The 22,017-nt window shown below is 40.0% G+C and overlaps 1 protein-coding gene across 2 annotated transcripts in view; it reads left to right on the top strand.

Moving 5' to 3' along the window:
- Positions 1-22,017, top strand: part of RPTOR (regulatory associated protein of MTOR complex 1) — a 328,366-nt gene that overhangs the window by 228,882 nt on the left and 77,467 nt on the right. For both annotated transcript variants that reach the window (XM_081849519.1, XM_081849518.1), the window contains exons 12-18: positions 4,603-4,686; positions 5,641-5,751; positions 13,641-13,715; positions 15,069-15,134; positions 15,315-15,506; positions 16,514-16,654; positions 20,649-20,766. In XM_081849519.1, the coding sequence (XP_081705645.1) occupies positions 4,603-4,686; positions 5,641-5,751; positions 13,641-13,715; positions 15,069-15,134; positions 15,315-15,506; positions 16,514-16,654; positions 20,649-20,766 (787 nt within the window). The remainder of the gene's footprint in view (positions 1-4,602; positions 4,687-5,640; positions 5,752-13,640; positions 13,716-15,068; positions 15,135-15,314; positions 15,507-16,513; positions 16,655-20,648; positions 20,767-22,017) is intronic.

Here is a 22,017-nt window from a genome sequence, read left to right as displayed (position 1 = left end):
TTGAAATGGTTGTAATATTCACAGGAGGGCGATTCTTTTGTAAATGGCCTTTTATTGACTTTTTAACAATGCAGTTCCTATAGAATTTCTGATCTGTTGGGAAAGACTTGGCGGAAAGGGATTACCCATGTAGAGAAGGGCGGGAGGGAGAGACAGCAATTTCATAGTGTAAGGAAGTTGCCCACTTTGGTACTGTATATGCTTCAACCGTTGATGGTTAAATCTTGATGAGGCATTTGCTTTCCGAACTGTATCCAGTGCAGCTCAGTAGGATTAGTAGTTGCCTTGTGGATGCAATGCCTAATTGCAGATGCAGAGGAAGCTTTTGTTTTATCTACTGCTGCCTTTTAATAATGGCATCGGCTGCTGTTTGACCTGTGCTATCCTGCAATTTTAATTTAAAACCACCTTGAATGTATTCATTCCTGTTTTGGGTAGGAAGTCTGATATTTGCATATACATGGAATTTATTTTTTTAAAAAAGAAATCTCGGATCCCCTGCCTTTTCTGTATATTTGCCTCTCTGGTTTTGCAAGCAGTGTTTTTCTTTTCTTATCAGACAGGGATCAGAGTTTGCTAGGTCTCAATTGAAAAGTTCACTGTTGTTTAGTATCAAACAAAGAATAGTTTTGTTTTCCATATATCTGCAATATTAAGAATCAGAATATTAAAACATAATTTTTCAAAGACAAGTTTCTGTGCCCATTTCTAGCAATGAGTACCGGTATATGCAGCTTGTGAGGGAGTATTGCTTTTATTATTAATTGTATTGTCTGCTCTATGGTAGCCAACCATGTCTTGACAAGGGCTGAATGTATCTTGATGGTGAAAATCATTGCTCCACGCCCAATGTAACCACCCAGTTCAACTATTTACGGTACTTTCAGCCTTGTTACTCTTGCTGCTTGACCCATTTTTTACTCATGTGCTCCTAGAAGGCTAAAAACACAAAAGACTAAGGTGGCTTTCTTATATGACGCCTTGCAAGTTTAAAAAAAAAAAAAAGATCTCACTAGTGTGCCACACACACTCAGTATGTATGCTCTTTTGGAATCCCTTTCAAAGGTGCACCTTAGATTTTCTCTGTGTTAGAAATTGTCAAATAAGATCTTATCAAAATTACTGAACAACTTTTCCAATACATGTAAAATATCTTGAGTGTAGAGCTTTCCTCCTGCTGAATTATCTCCCTCATCTCCAAACTACCTAGTTATATTTGCTGTCTTTGCTTATTATTCTCCTGCCTGCTATATTCTTGATCCTCTCCAAACTGGTTTTTACACGTTCTGCTGAACAAAAAGTGTTAATACAGAAATTTTCAGTGCCCTTTGCATGGCCAAGTTGTGTTTGTCTAACTTCATTCCTCCTTTTCATTATCTCCAGGATTATAATTTCCTTTTTGTATCTATTGCTGAAGCTATTGTTCATGTTCTGTTTATCTCCTGCTGGACTACGATAATCTCCCCTTTGCAAGTCTTTCCTAATGCCTTATCCACTCCTTCTAGTCAGTTCAGAACACTATCTAGAAGTCTGGAGCCAGATGCTGTTCACATGAGAGTTCTTTAAGAAATCAAATGTAAAATTGCTTAAAAGCCAGTGTTCTTACCATTGGAAAGGAAGATGCTGAATATAACACTCCTTTTTAAAATGTCTTGGGTATATCCAACTAACCTCTGTCTCAGGTAAATTGGGAAAAAGTTTTATAAAAGGCAGAGTTATTTAACCTATAGGATAAGTCCTGCTGAGAGCTAAGTACTGGTTTGCAAAGGGAAATCTTGTTTTTCAACACATATAGAGAGGGACAGTCCAGAATATATTTGTGTTCTTGGATTTTCCAAAAGCTTGACAAAGTCTCTCACCAAAAGCTTCTAAAGGTTATGGGATAAGAGACCAGCTTCTCTTATAGACTCGTTAAAAAATAGGAGGCAAAGAGCTACAACAGAGAGACTATTTTTAGAGTGGAGGAAAGTAAACAGTACAGGTCACTTAATTGCAAGTGAGGTGTGTAGTGTGGTAGCCAGTTTGCAGATAACATCAATTTATTTCAGACAGTGAAATGTTAAGCAAATTGAAAATAACCCAACTGGGGTTAAACTGGGTGACTGAAATGAGTATTTGGCCCCTGTCATGATTCCCTCTCATGTCTCTGGTTCAGATCAGCACTTGAGGATGAGGACTAGGATATGGGAGGGAGGAATGGAACTATGCAGCACCACTTGATGAACACCCTCCCTGTCCTAGATGCTCCTTGACCTGTTGAGGCAGGAGACCCCACCCTCTCCTGCACCAATGTACCCCAGAACCAGAAGGGGATTGAAAAGGGATGAGTAGAGGAAGTTGCAGTCTCTAAATGTGTGCACGCATCCCATGGGAGGAAGGTACATGAACTGGGGAAGGGGGAGGAGTCCCCTGTTGCTGCAACTGCTCCATAGAGCACAGACCTGAAAATAGCTGCCTAGTTGCTAGATTGGTGTGCATAGCTATCCAGAGCTGCAGAAACGACTGTGTTATCTTTGAAAATAAATAGTTGTCTTCTATTTGCATTCCTATGACTGGGAAGCACCCTTAACAGATAGCTCTTTTATGCTATAGTAACTAATGTAGGGGCTATGTGAGTAAGGTCGGGAAAGGGTACCCACAATAACTGTAGCATTCAGAAGATTACAGTCTACACCTACAGATTTTATCATTCAAAGGTATTGATGATCCACTAAGACAATGAAGGGTAAATGTTGATAATATTTCTGTGCATCTGACAAGCACTTCAAATAGGTAAACTCCCCCCAAAAAGTCATTTGACTATTATTGTGGTATACCCATTTCTTAGAATTTTGTGTTACGGTTTAGTATCTGTTATATGGGTGCTAAGTTCCTAGTAAACATCTCAAAGTGATTTAAACATCAGCAGTAAAAAACATATAAACCAATTTCATATGTAAAAACAATTAAAGCAATTTTATATCTCTGCTTAAAAGACTTGTTGCAATTCCATTGCAGCCTAATGTCCTAAAACACAGACAACCAGTAAGGATTGTTGACTATAAATCCAGTCATTTTTAGCCAAAGCCATGCAGCATACTATTGAAATATATTGGTAAATGATTACTTTATTCTTTAATGCCATGTTAATATATAATCTTGTATTTGGGAGCCTTCATACTTTAGAGGTCTGTAGATCTACCAGCTCATTAACATAGCTGGATGTGGTTTTAATGAGTCTGTATTAAATTACTAATGTGCAGCCTCCTCCTGCTCCTTTTCTCTCCACTCTGACCTCTTAGCATCTATTTGCCAAGGAAAACAAAGACTGATTACTGCTTCCAATTCCTTTTGAATAGCTTCTTGCTGTTCATTATATATTGGACTGGAGATGCAATTTTCAGTTTAATCTCTCTGGTCTCCCCTCCCCAGCTTCTCTCTCTCTCTCACACACACATCACCACAGATTCAACCTTTTCCTTAGCTTCATCTAGAAAGTCATCCCCTGCCCTGCAAAAATAGCAAAGTGCTGCCCTAGCAGGAGCAAAGAACTGGAGAAGCAGGCAGCAACTGGCAACACTTGTCCTGATGCACACAGTTTAAAAAAACGCCACAATGTAGGTTAACTGTTCTGTAGCTTACATGGCCATGATCCTAAGGTTTTGAGGCTCCAGCACACTGCAGTAGCACAAGAGCACAAATATAGTCTGCTGAGTGCACTCCCCGCCTGCCCTTATGAGTTCCTCTCGAATGTCCATCAGACACCTGCTCCGCCTAATCATGGCTGTAGGGCTGTAGGGAGGAAGTTGACCAACAAATGGGGTAGGCGCCTGCTGATTAGGTAGCTGCCCATTTGCAAACCACAGTGCCATTGCTTTCCCACCTCTGGGAGCCAGCCTCTTACACTTTGAATGAGAGACTAAAGGGGAGACAGAGCACCGTAGCTGCCTGGCCTTGTTGTTGTCGTAGCATGTATTTTATTTTATTTTTAAATGCTATTTCTAGTTTACCTTCTGAGATGGGTTGTGTTGCAACAGCAGATGTGAGAGGTGGTTTCAAAAGAATTGTTTGGGGCTTGGGAGCTCAGACCCTCAAGTATTTCATTTGTGACCTTAAGCAAGACACTTCTCTTCTTCTAGTCCTGTACTTGCTTACAACACTGACTGGACAAAAGCCTGTGGAAGACTTTTTAGCAATGCATGATAACACAGCATAGCCTTCTTTTTGGGTTCTCGACATATGGTATTCAGATACAGAAAGAAGGCAGTGCCTTTGATGTTCTCTTAGACTTTATGTTATGTTTCCATATCTGCAATGGGTAAGAGTTTTCTGGAAAGCTTAATTCCTTGATCATATAATGCAAATCATGTGTGACCTTACATGTATTCTGTGGTATACTTTGGTATTTTTTCTTAGTTATCTGCTCTGCAAGTGGATTATTTTGTTTCTGATCATGGCACAGTTGTAGTCCACGTTGTGTACAGTAATTATATTTTTCTGAAACTGAGATGTTGGTGCTTGAATATAACCTTTCCCTGATCTTGCATACGCTCCAGAATTTCAAAATTTCAGGTGCTTTACAGTACAATCTGTTTTTTCCTCCCTCTTTCCCTTTTTCTGCAGGTGCTGTTAAGTCAAGTGCATCGGTTGCGAGCTCTTGATTTACTGGGACGATTTTTGGACCTAGGTCCCTGGGCTGTTAGCCTGGTAGGTACCTATTATGGCCATCTTTTTGGAAAATGAAAGATGCTGGCTATATAATGAACATGTATGAGTGAAGAATTCATCCTTGCAGGTTATAAAAAAATAATGTCTCACAAATTTGAAGAACTGGACACTAGTTTTCAGGAGTTGTATGACCCTGAGGTCAACATAAATTAGGCTTCCAGAGCTTCGGGTGGCTATAGAACTGATGAGAATTCCTTTATTTGTAGTACACATTAGCTGAAGATGGCAATCCCATCCTTGTTTGGCCTCTCCAATTTCATCTGAGGCTACGGATAGTGATAAAAAGAGAGGCAATGTGAATGTTTATACAGTTTTTTATGGACATGTTGGATTTATTGAACAAGCTGCCTGAGTAAAATGAAAATAAATTAGATTCTTCCCCAGCTGTTGTAAATTTTATCCATACTTCAAACATGGCCTACCTGGACCTTAAATGAGAAAAAAAATTGGGTCAAAAACATTTGAGGATTTGAACTATGTATGGCTTGTGCACAAGCCATTGGTGGAATAACTATGTACAAGTAAAAGTAAAAACTTAAATTAAAATGAGAGAAAGCAAAGAAATGGAGCACTGTATCCATTAGAAATAACGTTGTTTGGATTGATTAGATATTTTTTTTGCAAGCTGCCTCCTAGTAGAAGCAAGAAGAGTCAAATGAGAGATGTGGAGAGCAATGCATTGTAAGCACGTTGTGCACTGAGTGAAATGTGGTTTTAAATTAAGTCTCAGTTTTGGCAATCCAGATGAGATTGAAAAAAGCAGCTGATATCCTTGAATAAAAATGACCTGAAACAAATATGCTAAGATTATGTCTTTAGCATGATCATTGTGATTCATTGTCAGGCATTTGCCATGCTATTAAAATTCGTGCTGGGTTCACCTACTCCACACTTCCTAAGTTTATTTTTGGTTCTCAAATTCTCTTCCTCTAGGCTCTGTCTGTTGGCATTTTCCCTTATGTGCTAAAGCTTCTCCAGAGTTCTGCTCGAGAGCTAAGACCTCTTCTGGTCTTCATCTGGGCCAAAATCCTTGCAGTGGACAGTGTGAGTAACCATGAAATGTTAATTTAGTGATGATGCAGAATATGTTAAAAGGGCTGTCTTGATTCATTGCAGAGCCAACACGTGAGATAACTTGTTCATGCTTAGGAATGTCATTAATATGAGAGACTTGCCCAAAGGGAATTAATGTGGAACCATGAGCAAGTTGGACTTAGGAGTGTATGCAATCTGCAGGCCATTGAAGAGGGACCTAGTCAGCTCCTGCAATTTGTGGAATACTCTTCCCAGGAAGGCTTACTGGGCACCTTTAGATTCCAGGAGAAAAAGTGTCTCTTCATCCAGGCAGTCAGCTGATTAACATTCTATGGCTTATTAAATGTGGGAGGTGGATTATTGGGGGGGTGTTGATAATACCCCACCCATCTGGTTGGGTTTCCCCAGCCACTCTGGGCAGCTTACAGCATATACAAAAACATAATAAAAGATGAAACATTAAAAACCTCCCAATACAGGGCTGTCTTCATGTAGCTCTCCCGGTCTGTCTGTCTGACCATCTACGTTGAAGCCAGTTGGGATTTACTGGAACTTACTGGTAGATCCTGCTATTAAAAGCTCAATGGTCATTTTGTGTGTTGACTCTGTATGTCTATGTCTGTCTCACTTCCTAGTCTCATTTTTAATTCACCTAAAGGTATATCAGCTTGCATTGTGCATAAAGGTAATTGCAGACAGAAATGATTAACCAATATAAGTATTACAACATCAAAACTAGATATTTTTTTACAAGCCTGACATTTACAGTATTTGTGTTGACTTAAGTATTTTGATTGCCTTTGCTGATTAATGCTTTAAGCACAAGCAGGAGGAAAGAGCCATGATCACGCGCTGGCATCCTTTCCTGCTGATCCAGAGTTATGTTTAGTGTTATTAAATATATTTTGGATAATGTTTTAAGAGGATTTTGGACTGCAAAGAAAATGAAAAGTAATCTTCAAGCTGTTCTGGGGAAGAAAAAGCTCTTTTTTGATACATGTTTTTGTTTGGCTGGAGATACAAGCCTCCATGTATAATTCAGAATAAGAATATATTCACCAAATCTGGCACACGGCACCGTGGAGGCCAATATGCCAATGAAATTGTTGTCAGGGAGTACAGAACACATTCCCGTCTTTAAAAGATAAGGCCGGATGTAGCCTTCCAGCTTAGACTGAAGTACATGCTTTAGAGTGCCAGAGATGTAAATCCTTTAGAGTTTAGACCTCATTTATGCATTATGCTTTCTATGATCCAGCATTCTGCAGCAATTCTGGGATTTTGAGACAGGAAGCCCTTTCCATGTTTTGTTCACTCCACTGGATATAATATCTTAGGCTGGGAAACATTTGTACTTTTTCCTCCTTTATCATTTGTGAAACATCATTTCATGTTCACACACCATCCCCCCCTCCCATTAACCATAAGTATAATAGCAAACGTAGGGGGAATGTCCATCACAAAAGGATTCCCTGTCAACCTGTGATCCCTAAAGGTGACAATGCCCAACCGTTTCTTTCTCCGATCCCTTAATGGGAAATTTAACATAAAAATGAAGGCATAGAAGCATTTGTGTTTGCAGTGTATATCCAAAATCCATTACATATTAGATTTCCATGACTGTCCGTCATAGTGTGACAAAGAATGAAATGCAGTGTGTTAAAAATAGAGGAGGGGCTGGGAGAGGCATAGGACACGGTCTGTTGCCTAACAGCCCAGTAGCAATTATCCCTTAAGGTTTAGGCGCTTATGGGTATGTTTCTTGCATGGCCATGGCATTCCAGAGCTAGTCATTTTGCAAGATTTATGTCAGGTAACAATGTCTGCAGGGGAATGTCCTTTGAATGTAAGTGAAAGCATTATCCCAGCTGCTGTAGGCAATCATGAGAAGCTGTTGTTTTGGTGTGTTGACTGAAAGATAGATGTAGTGATTAATTGTTCAGCTGCAGTGAATCACATCTGTGCGACAGAAGAAAAAGAAGGTAGAAAGTGGAGGAAAGCTAAAAGTGTATTTCTGTGCAGTGTAGTGGCTAAGCTATGAACTGTGCCTCGGCCGTGAACTTGCTCGGTGACCTTAGGCAAATCACTATCTCTCAGCCTCAGTCCCACCTTCTGCAATATGGAAGACAGCAATGCTGACTTTCCTTATGGGCTTGTTGTACGGATCACAACTAGATTACATGTGAAAGCACTTGGAACACTTGAAATATTTTTGAAATATCAGTGAGGTTTTAGTAGTAGTGGGTTGCTAGACAGAACTACCAGGTTAACATAATCCTTTTCAGATTGTACAGCATATACTTAATTTCACATGGTTGTACCTCAGGGCCCAGCTAATGTTTTTGGGAATACCTGGATAGCTCAGTTGGTTATAGCATAGTGCTGATAACACCAAGGTTGCAGGTTCGATCCCCATACGGGACAGCTGCATTTTTCTGCATTGCAGGGGCCTGGATTAGATCAGCCTCAAGGTCTCTTTCAACTCTACCATTCTATGATTTTTTCATTCTGGTCCTGCAGAATTTCTAAAGCTAAGTAATCAAGATTGGAGTCCTATATGAGAACAGGATTTAATAAAAATCATGTTTAAAACAGACTTTGAGTTCAAATGTTTCCCTGGTTCTGATTCAGTTAGAGCTGTCTCATGTTCTCTTCAGCACATATGCTATGGGGCAACTTTATGGTCTGGAGCACTGATCCCTGGATTATGGCTTGGTTGCACACTCTATGTATACTGTTGGACCATTGAAGACTCAGTGTAGTCTACTTACTCATTCTTCCAACTAGCTTTTCTCTTACATTCTTCTGAACAGAAAAATATTATGCACTTCATGGTTTTGTCTGCAGGATGAACAAAGAACTAAAAGATCAGAAAAAGAGGAGTGAGAGGATGCCACAAGTATGCATGAGTGTGTGTTATATTGGAAAGCTTGGTTTTGGACTGTGTCTAGTTAGTGCCTTTCCTTTTTTAAAAAGATTGTTTTACATTTTGACTGTGCAGAATGAGCAAAGAGGCAAAGCCAGCAGGAGTTGTATCTTTTTAAAAACTGTCTATGGGCACTTTGTGTGGACATCTTTTGTTTCTATATCCACTTTAGTGTTTGAATACATGGTTTGGTGCTGCAGTATTCATAGTATTCATGTTTAGTTGTGTTGTGTTGTGTTTTGCAACTAGACATACTGGATAATGTCCATCTAGACACACACATAGTAGGCAACAGAAGCAGAAGGCCTGTCAACCCTCTTGAGCAAATATGGGCACAGCTCTTGTTGACATGGGGGGCATTTGGGGGTAGTGTATTGACACAGTGTTGTAATATGACTCTTCAACCATATGGGAACATAGGAAGCTGCTGTATATTGAGTCAGACCAGTGATCCATTTTGTTTAGTATTGTCTACACTGATTGGCAGTGGCTCTTCAGGTTTCAGGCAGAAGTCTTTCCCAGCCCTATCTAGAGATGCTGGGGATTGAACCTGGGACCTCAGCTGTTCCATCACAGACCTACGGCCCTTCCCCTAGGACAGCCACAGGCAAACTCAGCCCTCCAGATGTTTTTGTGACTACAACTCCCATCATCCCTAGCTAACAGGACCAGTGGTCATGGATGATGGGAGTTGTGGTCCCGAAACATCTAGAGTGCCGAGTTTGCCTTTGCCTGCCCTAGGATTAAAGTAAGATGTCCAGAAGGAAAGAAGCCTATGCTGTTGGGCTCCATCTCCATGTATTATTCAGCCAGTGCAAACCCAATGGATGACTATTGAAGCAGTGGTTTTAGGAGTGCACGTAATCTCTAGGCCATTGAAGAAGGATCTACAGTTTGTAGAGGGAGGCTTGCGTGGGGCCTTTGTGACATATTTTTAGGCTCCAGGTGAAAAAGTTTCTCTTCAACCAAGCATTTGACTGATTAACATTCTATGGCTTTTTTAATGTGTTCGTGGGAGGTGGGTTATTGGTTTTGTTTGGTTTTTGTTTTATTGTGTATTTTGTATTCTCATTTTGTATTTTTCTGTTGGGAGCCTCCCTGGGATCTTTGGATGAAGGGCTGTGTACAAACTTAATAAGTATTAATAAAATAATAATAATTTGTATTGTGGGGACTTTTGCTAGGCCAATTTTGACTGGGAATATTAATGAGCTGGGGGGGGGTTTCTTGAATGAAATTTCCCTTGACCATCCTATGGGAGTAATCATGTGATGTGCCAATCATTAAGTCATTGTAAAGGTATGTTAGATCAAGTAATGAACATGACTTAACATGAGGTTTACATTTGGTGGATAATACATTTTTAAATTCCCAATAGTATTCATTCATAACTTTCCTACATAATCAGAATGTTTGGGCAGCTGAAATCAGACCACTGGATCTTCCAGCTCTCCTGTTTTTGTTTTAAGAATTCTTTCTTAAGGCCATAGATAGACAAATATAAACAATATCCTTTGCTAGCCTGCAGGCACTGGAATTAAGGAGTTGTAACTTAGAACTGTGATCACCTCATTAATGATAGTATAATTGACCATCACCATCCAGCTCCTGACAGTACATAAGTTAACTAGTGTTAATTTAAACTCCATGTAATAATGGTGCCAGTGGGATGCTTATTGTAGAGATAGAAATAACCACATTAGTAAAAGAGCAACTGCTCAGTATTTTACTGCATTAATGTCAATGCCCATTTAAATAAGTATACTGAGGTTTTCAAAAGGGAAGATGGTGACTCTTTAACCTGTGTAATAATGTACTACTGAAAAATCCAACTAGTAGAATTTTAGGGAAGAGTGAGATCTTGTGAACAAACAAAATTTTCCCAACACCCCTTTCTTTTAGATTGTGCTCATCAAAGATGAATCTAGCATCTTATACTTGAGCTTAAGTAGGTATGCGCCACCCTCAGATTTGTGTTTCAGCATCACAAGGTTCATATTTTTTCTTCCCTGCTGAGGGAGGAAATATGCAGCTGATAATGAAAGCCCTTTGTTACCTGCCCTCTTCTGTGTGCAGAGAGGACTTGAATTGCTCACAGATGTTGGCAGTTCATACCACCTTCATAGCAAGCTTGCCACCATTCTGTTTTTACTGGTATGTCATGATTCCTTAAAGGAGGGAGATGCCATTGATGCTGATGTACGTTCAGTATTCCCCCCCCCCCACAGATATCATATTGAGAGTACAAATTAATGTTCAATGTTATCACCAGAGTGCAGGTGTCACCACTGCAGGGTCTGTTTTCCTCAGGCAGGCAGAATACTGGTGGAATCTGGTGGAAGTAGTAGCCAGTTTCTGGACAAATAAGTGGCCACTTACCTAATTGGCATCAGTATTAAAGAGAGCCCAAAATAACCATTCATTGGAAGCAGCAAGCCCCACCCCCATCCTCAGCAAGAGTTAAGCCTGCTAATACATACAGCTTGGCTTCAGTCATTTTCTCCTACTTTGCAGCTGTCTGCAACAAGCAGCTTTAGTTACCTGAACAATGTAGTTATTCTCTTGAATCTTTGTCTCTCCCACCTACTTTGTTTGACCCCCACCCTTCTTGCATTTTCAATCAGGAATAAAGAATGGTTACTATTTACCTACCTGGTGTTTAGCATCCTGCAGAACTCACTGGAGAGAGTTCAAAGCAAAGTCAGCTTCCTTCCTTTCTCTTCTCTCTACCTATTGTCACTTTAGTCTTTCATATAAATGTATGTATGTACGTGTGCGTGTGTTCATTCATCCTCTTTTTCTGGCCTTAATATGTCATCCCCAATGCTTAAACTGGCATGCAAGTGCACAATGTTTCAAGAAGCAGTTGCTAATGAGCCTTATTAGCACCAAAAGCCAGCCTGCTTGATTCTCATCTAATTGGCATCCAATATGAAACATGGGGAAATCTCACTTTCAAAGGGAATTATTCTCAATTATTCTCTTATCAGGAGAGTTGGGCTATGTCATTTCCTTATTATCAGACACAGCAAAATGCTGAGAAACATTCATTTATACTGGAAATGAATAAAAGGGGTTGAATCAGGGAAGCCATCTGTGTGGGGGAGCTTAACCTGTTTCCCACCATGCCAACACCAGTCATTAAGAATCAAACCTTCTCCTAGCAACATTGGGCCATCCTAACTTATGTTTCTTGGTCACAGTATAAAAGGATTTTAGGTCCATCCCTGTGTATTAGGCCAAAACACATGCTATCAGGTTTAGTTCAGTCTCTAGAAGATTGTATGCTGCTTCTGTGTCCTTGATCCTGAAGTTCCTCTCCATATTTTGTCATTTCTTTCCTGTATGCCTTTCTCCTCCTGGAGTTTATCCAAGACACAACCCTGCCATGATTTGACATTTGTGTTTTTGCAGCCATTGCTTCAACTTCACTCTGTAAATTAGCATTTTGTTGACGTTGGCTCAGCCTGCTTTTGAGATGATATCATCTGACAATAGGTCCCAGCTTAACAGTTTCATCTCATAACTACAACACCATGCTTCTCAACCAAGTGGCCTTTAGGGGACCAAACATGAGTTTGAAGACTTTTTATTAGTGACTTGTGCCCTTTTCTTATTTCCTCCACATTTTTCTACACAGTAGAACATTTGGAATAATTAGCATTGAGGAACATGCTGTAGAAAGGTTACGTTTGGATTGGTCATCTCACTTGATATTTCACAAAGGATCTGTGAACAGAAATCTGGAATCCTGCAGTTTAGGAAGAATGCTCACTGCTCATGCCATTGCAGGTTTGATATGACATAAACAACTAAATTATACAGCCTTGTTGTGAGCATACTAAATAGAGTACTTTATAGTTGTCAAAATATTGACAAGTTTTTGTCTAATAAGTTAAATCATGGTTCATTGGGCACAAGCTGTGTTCACTGTTGGCTGTAATTGGCATTGGCTCACCCAAGCTGAGTTAGGTACTTCTTCTTCCTTGCAGAAAGCCCATTAGTAGAAGCCAAGGAAGAATGGAACACTCTAAATAAATGTTAAAGGCCAGTACGTAAGGACAGAGCAAATGCACTCTACTCTTAGAGCAGGGAAGCCAACATGATGCCCTCAAGATGCTTCTAAGCTGCAAGTCCCAGCAGCTGCAGCCAGCAGGGCCAGTGATCAGGGATGATGGGAGCTGTAGTCCAACAATATTTGGAGGGCATTGTGTTGTCTATCCCTGTCTTAGAGTTTTAATCAACACTGTTGTCATATTGCTGCAACAGTAATGGCTAGAAAACTGCTGGAAGCCAAATTCTACCATTCATGGCACAATTGCTTTCATGCAATAAACTGAATCCCTGTGCCTGTCCCTGGGGCTTAGACCAGAACATCTGCAAGATCTGTGTTATGGTGAGAGGCGTATGCAGAGGGGAGCAACATCTGCGTATCACTGATGCACGTGCATCTTCCAGACAGCTTTTCCTGAGTTTTCAGAACAGACCAAGTTTCTTAAGCAGAGTTTTGTGACATATCCATCTCAAATTGCCTCATCAGATGCAGAGAACAGAGAAGAATGCCAATGCCAAATGAGCCACCTGGTTCCCAAGGTAGCTGCTGAAAAGGAAAGTTTAAAGTCACTCTCTTTCTCCCCATGGCTGTGTTTAGCATAAAAGTCAAAGGAAGCATAAAAGAAACAGGAAGACCCCACATTTTGTCAGTTACAGAATAAGTATAGTTATGTAGTCTGGGAGATGTCGCTTCTTTCTACACCTGGCTTGCAGATGGCTGTACTCCCAGTACATTGCTTAGGCGGAATGAGCCAAAGCTGAGTTGTTATCTGTATAACTGGCTTCCTGATTATTGCTTTCAAGGACTCTCTGTACACGTGCAATTGATGAACTAAATGGAAATCATTCGAAGACTAAAAATAAATTATCTTCCGCTTATTGCTCTCTCTCCCCCCACCCCATCTGTCTTGTTTTTCAGTCATGCCAAGCCGACCTTGTGAAGGACAATGGTCACAAATATTTCCTTTCTGTTTTGGCAGATCCCTACATGCCGGTAAGGTCAAATAATCAGTCTTCACTACCACCCCACCTCTCTGATTAGAACTTATGCTGATTTATGTGCTGCACTTATGAGGTAGCCATGCTGTTGATTTTGTAGATGCTTAGAAGTTATACAAAGTTGTAACATGCAACTGTCCTGTTGATGAGTAGCATGGAGAAAATGTTTAGAGCACACTTTCTCCCTCTTCTTTAAAGGAATGAAATGGTTTAGCAGTATATTCAGAAAAGACAAAAGGAAGTTATTCTTTCACACACTGCGTTTGTGGACTTCATTTCCAAAGGCTTAGATGACTTTCAAAGGGGTTTAGATAAATTCATGGTCCATCAGTGGCTATTAACCATAATGACTAAATGAAACCTCCATGTTCAGAGGAAGTACACCACTGAATACCGGGTATTGGTGGGGTGGGCATTATCTTCATTCACTGCTTTTTGGCTTCCCGGGCGGGGTGGGGGGGTCAGGTTGGCCACTGTTGGGAAATGAGAACCTGGGCTAGATAGACCTTTGATGTGGTCCAACAGGGCTACAGTTACGTTATTACAAGGTGGGGCACATAAATCAAAGAAGAATCTTAAATTGCACACCTTTTTCTTTTGCTCAGTATTAATTTCTTCTTGTGAAAGAGACCACAATAAATGAACTAAAGGGGTTATTTATTGTCAATAAATGTATTTTAAGCCTGTTAAAGAAAAAGAATGTTGCAGTAAGGGCACTGGTAGGTTTTTTTTTGTATTTTTAAAAAAACTTCATCACTGTTGCTACCATGAATCAGTCGGGCACTGTTCTCTTCTCTATTATTATTTTTGTAATCTTGTACTTAAGGGAAAATAAAATGTCATACAAAATAATTTCCAGTCTTCCCACACTGCATGTGAAATGTACTATATAAACATTGGGAAATGTTTATATAGTTCTTTAAATGTATTGGATATTTGACACACGGAGAGGTAGAGATGACAGAAAATTTTCAGAATTCTTTTAGAGAAGGATGCAAATCCTGTGCATCCTTTTTATTTTGTCTGAAACGTGTCTGTCTATTTGTTGTAGCAGACGTTGTGTTTTGTGATTTAAAGTTAAAAGCACTTTCCACCTTCGTACCCTTAGAAAGCTTGAACCCACAGTTAAATGAATTTACACGCTTCTATTTGAAAGGACAGTCATACAAGCAAATGAGATTAAGTCATTTTCATGGCCATTTTCATTATTTCATTTAATTTGGATTGTTAAGTTAGGGAGACCTTTGAGAACCCTCAGTGTCAAAAGAGGCAAGTTCCAGCAGGAAGGATTTGTTTAATATTCACTTATTATTTTATCTAATCCTCAATCTTTTGTGTGTGTTTTCAGGCTGAACATAGGACGATGACAGCTTTTATCCTGGCAGTGATTGTCAACAACTACAATACCGGGCAGGTGAGTAAAAGTTGAGGAATGGTGTGGATGGCTCTACATCTGACCTCATTAATAATCTTGAATAAAAATGTTAGGGACCTTACCCCATGCATCTATGCTGCTCTAAAAGAGTTATTTTCCTTAGAATTGCTTTATCGGCAAATAATGCGTTAAAATATCATGCTCTGCCCTTTGTTATAGGAGGCCTGTCTTCAAGGGAACTTGATTGCCATTTGCCTGGAGCAGCTCAATGATCCACATCCTCTTCTGCGCCAGTGGGTGGCTATTTGCTTGGGGCGAATTTGGCAGAATTTTGACTCTGCAAGGTGGTGCGGTGTGAGGGACAGTGCCCATGAAAAGCTCTACAGCCTTCTCTCTGATCCAATCCCAGAGGTAATACAGCATCCCGTGGAGAGAGTGGTTCATGTGCTTGCCTTAGCTACCCAAAACAGCTTCCCTATAGTACTTGATCTGATCACGGTACACAACACTAAACTTTGAAAGTATTCTTTCATTTAAAAAAAAAAAAATATTGATGAAAGTATTTCTATACCACCATATAACATATGTGGGCAAGTGTACAGCAATTAAATATAAAACACCTTTTAAAACAATTCAAATAACCATTAAAGTGGCTGGCTAATGAAACAGCCTCAAAGGCTGTTTAATTTATGAAGATCTTAACTAATAAGGCATGAACATGATTAAAAGAAATCTTAGTCAATTAATTTCATGAGTTTTGAGTGATTTATCTAGTAATTAATTCTATATATGGGTAAAAATAGTAATTCTGAAGGAAGCTTTCTTCATTGTAGCAGATGTCATCTTTTAATATACGTTCCCTTCTATGTAAGAGAAAAGACAGAATGCCTCTTTTAAAAGAGCACTCACCACTTGTAGTTTTTATGAATACTTGTATTAGGCAACATCCAGTGATGTCTGCCTTCTTATGCAATGGAAATCTGTTGGTGCAATAGAACCCCTGGTCTTTGTCTCCCTGTACATGCCCAAAATCCACTACAGAGGATTTCTCAGTTTTCTGGAGCTGATTTTGCAGATTGTGGGGACTGTAAGGTGGAAGAGAAGGAAAAGCCCATGAATACCTGCCCAGTTAATTTATTTGATTAAAGTTTATACTAACTGATTATTAACTATTGCAGCCCTGTAATCTGTTAACTATTGCAGATTTCAGCTGATGTGTTGAGGGTCTACTGGCCATGTGAAAAAAACATAGTTCTCATATGTCTGCATTTACTTACTAAATGTGTCCTTAATGTTGGGAGTCCTTTCCAATAGGATGGATATGTTATCTTATGACATCTTTGCACTAAAACATGCAAGTGACAAAGTGTATGCTAAGAGTTTAAGTTGGACAGAGATTATTTATGTTTCTTTTTCAGGTTCGCTGTGCTGCAGTCTTTGCCCTTGGCACCTTTGTAGGCAATTCGGCTGAGCGGACAGATCATTCTACCACTATTGATCACAACGTTGCCATGATGCTGGCTCAGCTCATCAACGATGGAAGTCCCATGGTCCGAAAGGTATAACATGGGGTTGGGAGGGGTAGGTGCTAGAGCCCCTGTGTTACTGCTCAGCTTGTTAGTCCTGTCTGCACGGACTTTTATAGTTCATTGCAGCTGTTCAAAACTTTGATTTACTGAAAACAGGGAAAACCCATAGCTCAGTGATAATGCACATCCTTTGCATGCAGAATGTTCCAGTTTTAACCTCCAGCCTATTCCAATTAGCAGAGCTGTGGGTCTCACTGCCTGAGACCTCAGAGAACCTCTGACAATCAGAGTAAACGATACTGGACGAAATGGACCAATGCTCAGATTCCTTATTCAGCAGCTTCATCCTATGTTTATATGATCTGTTCAGACTGTCCCTTAGCAATTTGTGCTTAGGTTTCCTTTTTCCTCCCTTGAGCAGGTCATGAACATGTGAGGCGGCCCTGAATAACAACAGCTTTAAAACATTACAAGGTGAATCCTTGCACCCATGACTATTGCCAAACATTAAATGGCAAAAGACGCATAGTCTTCAGAAATAGCCCAATAACTATTTCATGTATTGAAGAGAAAACCCAGGTTAAAATATAAGATCAGCTGTGGACTCACTGTAAGCCTCAGTTTGATAACGTGGAAATAATAGTGGCTTGCCTTCAAGATAAATTATTTTAGCTCCAAAGTGCTGTGTTAATTGCAAACAATAATAAAATATTGCTAAGTTTCCCCCTTTCTCATTAGAATTTCCGTAGGGATTCTTCAGGTCAGGGGAAACTACTTAATGTCTGTTCTATTGAAATACAATTCTAAAACCGGGCATTTGAGTTGTTTTTGTACAGTGTATTATAATCGCAGGGTAATTTAGGATTCCCAGATGTCTAAATCTAGCCCTCTTATTCCATAACATGATGGGTGTCCGTCCGGTATGGACTCTGCAGAAAAAGAGCACCATTATAAGACCTTAGCTCTGAAATTCTGTTTTGGCAGCATTACGCAATAAAGAAAACATGGCATGTCCGCAAACTGGCACTCTCTAGGCCATTCTTTGAGAGATTCATGAGGATGAATATGCATACTTTGTGTACATGTGGTAGTGGCAATGGCTATCTGTCCTAAAATTTGCTTTGTTTTTTGGAACTGGCTTTTGTTTGTGGTGTACAGCCTTTGCACACTGCTGCTTCTGCAGGCAAGTCTTCTTAGATCTTTGTGCCAGTAGAATCCTTACAGTAATTTGATAACACAGCAGGCTTCCCATTTTACCTCCCACGTGGCCACTTCTCATTGGTTTCTCCTTGTTTTAACATCTTGTCTTCATCAGAATGGTTTGAGGGGGGGGGGGGATAGTTAGCCAATGTGAATCTTTGGCTGCTGAGACTGCTTCATCATATGTAAGCAAGTGCCATTTCCTCAATGCGAGAAACAGGGAAAGTTTTTGCACTCCTGCAGGTCTTACTGGCTCTCTGTTTGTTGGCGATTTCTTTGAATCACAAGCCCTGTCGTGTCAATCGTTTTGTCTCTCCATTTCCTGAGAGGCTTACGTAAATTTCAGTTTTCACTCGCCTTTCTGTTTTCAGCCTGAAGAATAACATTGTTCTGCTTTTCTCCCTGTCCTGGGGGAAATAAAATTAACTTCATCACCCAGAGTGTGATAAAGAACACTTGCTGCAAGAGGTGGTATAGGGTCAGTGGGGGGAGTTGACCTTGAATTGAGGGCATACACGCCATGGATCCCTTTACCATCCCAGCTCCCGGGGGCCATCACTCTGAAACACAAAATGCTTTTTCTTGTCTGACCTGAACGTCAGGCTGCTTCATTTTGCCCAGTGGGGCCAAGCATGAGGCCTTTATCAATATGGCATTTCATTTGCTGTACAGTATGAGAAATCCCTTTGCAACAGAAAAAGGGCATTGCATAACAAAATAATGAAAGACCAGGCATTAGAAAAGGATTATTTTAGACCTGGCACCATATCCATCATTGAAAAGTGTGCTGCTGAATGCCAAAGGAAAGTGATATCTGTCAGCAGAGAGCTGTCAGGCTTGTATGTCACTACTTTCATTTTGGAGCTGCTGCATAAAAAAAAAGAGGACAGGGAAATGAGATTAGCTGTCCTGGCCTCTCTCTCCAAGACCTCAACACTTTGCAGAATTTCTTGATGCTCTTGCTACTTCCTCCCGAAACAGAAGCCACGTTTTGTCTCTGTAGTCCTTTCCTATTTATCACCCTTTTGATAGCAGAGTCTTACATTACAATCTACCAAATTAAATATGAAATATTAATTTGTTGCTGGAAACAAGAAGTATGTGGCAGCCCTCCGAGAGGAAGAAGGATGAGTTTTGCAAGTGCAGGAGGGAAACAGGACAGTTCTATTCAGCAAAGAGCTTTCCATAATGGTTTGGTGGGGAGAGGGTTGAGATGAAACAATAGTCCCTTGAAGATTGTTTTTTCTAACCTCCCACTTTAGAGCAGTAGCACATCAGTCACTTGATAGCACTGAGAAGCATTGTGACCAGAGCTTCTTGCCTAGTCCTGTCAAATTTATCATAGGCAAAATGCATTTCATCTTTTCTAGCCTCTGTTTGGGTAAATAGGACATTGGTAGTACTGTGTAGGGCTATTAAGAAAATGCCTTGGTAAGTTTCTGATCCTTCTGTACAAACGACTAAACAACAATAACAAGAGACTTTGATAGAATAAACAAAATTCTGTGCTGGTCTTGCAGAATTCAGTATTTCCCACCAAGAAATCTTTGCCTTTTTCACAGAAAATAAGTAGCAGGTTGTGTTGCCCCTAAACCACCAAGGTTCTGCTTGCCCAATGTCAGATTTGATTTCTTTTTTGAGCTGACTGTGAACCACTGTGAACAGTTATGCATTTCTAACAGGGCATCATGCTATTTCTGTAACTCTTGGAATCATCATAGAAAAGGTTGGCAAGGCTTTAAGGTCTGGACCATGACCCAAGAGGTCACACAAGAACCTTGCCCTTTTTATGATTCATTATGTCCTACAGAGGAGCTTGAATGGACCAGAGAAGAATGGCACAATGTTCTCCCTTCCCCTTCAGTTCTTCCAGTAGCAGTAGATCAGTTTGACAATTCTCGGCTGCATCAAAAAGTTAGAGAGTAGCCAATAATGAAAGATCTTTCGTTGCAAAGAATTCACTTTGGAGTCAAATGTTCCAGCTTTCTTAAGATCGTCACACTAAAGTGAAGGAAAAATCAATGCTTCACAAAGCCAAGTATAAAAAGTGCCCTCGTCCCCACTTGAGGTGACAAATGGGTATTCATTTTGTCAGAAGGCTGCTTTCACAGGGACTTGATTCTGTTGCTTGCTTTATTTAAAGTTGCTCACAAAATAGACCTCCAGGTATAGGTATATAAATTCAATTAATAATAATAATAATAATAATAATAATAATAATAATAATAATAAATAATATAGAATCTTTCTACTGCATTTTCACAAAAGGGAACTTTGTAAAGTACTGTACTGCTATATGCTATTTTGAGGATTGATAATATTTGCTGTTGGTACTTTAAAGTCAAAATGTTCAACCCAATAAATAAAGCAGGAGGGATGGGGGAGCCTGTCACAGCCCAGATGTTGTTGGATTCCAATTCCCATCAGTCCCACCAGTATGACCAATGGTCAGGGATGGCAGGAGTCGTAGTAACAGGTCCTCCTCCCTGCTTTACAAGATACACTGAGCTGTGAACAGAATGTTTCAATAGCACTCTTGCTCCTGGACTAGCTAGGTTAAATTCAGAAATATATTGGCTTAACCTTAGAATTTGGAGTGGAGATTACTGCATCAATTTGTTTATTTGCCTTCAATACCCGAAACATTGTTCTTTGAGTAGTCCTGGAACTTTGACTTGCAGATGGGTGTCTGTTTTTCCGTTATATTATCAGGTGAATGAGATCTTCCCTGTTTTTTTGCAGTGATTCGAGTTCTTTGCTGTCAGTTATTTCACATGCACACAGTGTTCAGAAATCTGTTTTTCCTCCATTGGCCTCTCCCTAGGAGTTGGTGGTTGCACTGAGTCACCTTGTGGTCCAGTATGAAAGCAATTTCTGCACTGTTGCCTTGCAGTTTATGGAAGAAGAAAAGAACTATGCACTGCCATCACCAGCTGCTCCAGGTAATACATCATTTTCTTTATTAAAAAATTATAATAAAACTGTGGAAGGTAATTCTATGAGGGAGGGCAGTTTATTGGCTAAATCACGTATTTTTGGCAACCCTTCCCCCCAAAAAAACTGATTTTGTGTGTGAAGGTCAAATGAGGGCTTCATATTGGCTCCATTCACATATCATGGTAGATTAAAGATTTATTGTGGAAGGACAAATAGTTCCCACTTCACTTCTCCCAAAGCACAAGCAGGAGCAACAAACCACAGTCCCTGCCTTAGCATTACATCCAAACGGGGAGTCATGGTTTGTTTTATTCTAAGCAAACCTTGATATGAAGCTAGGGTTTATTCTTACTGTGACATGTGGACTGGATCAGTGTTTTCTATCGCTTCTCCTCTTCTTTTCCTTCTCTTCGTACATTCTTCTTAATTTGGGAAATACAGAAATCTGGATAAATTGTTGCTGGCCTTTTATCTCGTGAAATGTCATCTTAAATATTAAATATCCTGGATAATCTCTGGGGACTTGGGAACCTCTCCTGTCAGATAATTTAGATGAAAATACAGTTGTCTCACTGCAATGAGTAATTCAATAGCGCCTTTGTCTGAAAGAGTGGATTATATTAAAAAATATGAAAACCTACTCTCCCATTCCCTTGTCTTTCTTGTTGCTGTTGAATAAAATAATAACGTGTTTACTCAGGATAAATTAAAGCTGTTATGTAAATAAAATGCACAAGAAGCATCTTATCTCCAGCATCAAGACCCAGCTATATCTGGCACAGAATTTCTAAAGCTTTTATACAGCACAAATGCTTCTTGGATCTCTCTTAAGGAGGAAAACAGTTGAAATGCCAGGCTCTCATAGTATACTGCGGCTAAGCATTTGGCTGGTGGCGGGGGGACCCTAAAGCTTTGGTTGACCTTTTGTTACAGACAAGTTATCTAGCCTCACACCTCACCATCACACCCCACCACATTCCTTTAAATGGGGTTGTCATGTTAGTCCTGTTAGAGTTAATGGAGGCTGCACAGCACTTGGTCAGCAAAGTCTAAAATGAACAGATAGAAACAGTAATTCAGATTTAGGTCTTGTTTGCAGGATGATGTATTCTCCTAATGCCAAAGTAGGGTACTTGCAGCAGTTAGTTTGCGTCTCCATTTATGGACTACCAAGGCCTAACCCACCTTTGTATAATATTAGGCCACAGTCATGCTAAAAACAGAAAGTTGTGATCCTTTTCCTGGGTGTTAGGAGG

Source organism: Podarcis erhardii (genome assembly GCF_964252035.2).
Source record: "Podarcis erhardii genome assembly, chromosome: 2".
Taxonomy (NCBI): Eukaryota; Metazoa; Chordata; class Lepidosauria; order Squamata; family Lacertidae; genus Podarcis; species Podarcis erhardii.
The sequence above is the reverse complement of the archived record's forward strand: the minus strand, read 5'-3'. Positions and strand labels throughout refer to the sequence as shown.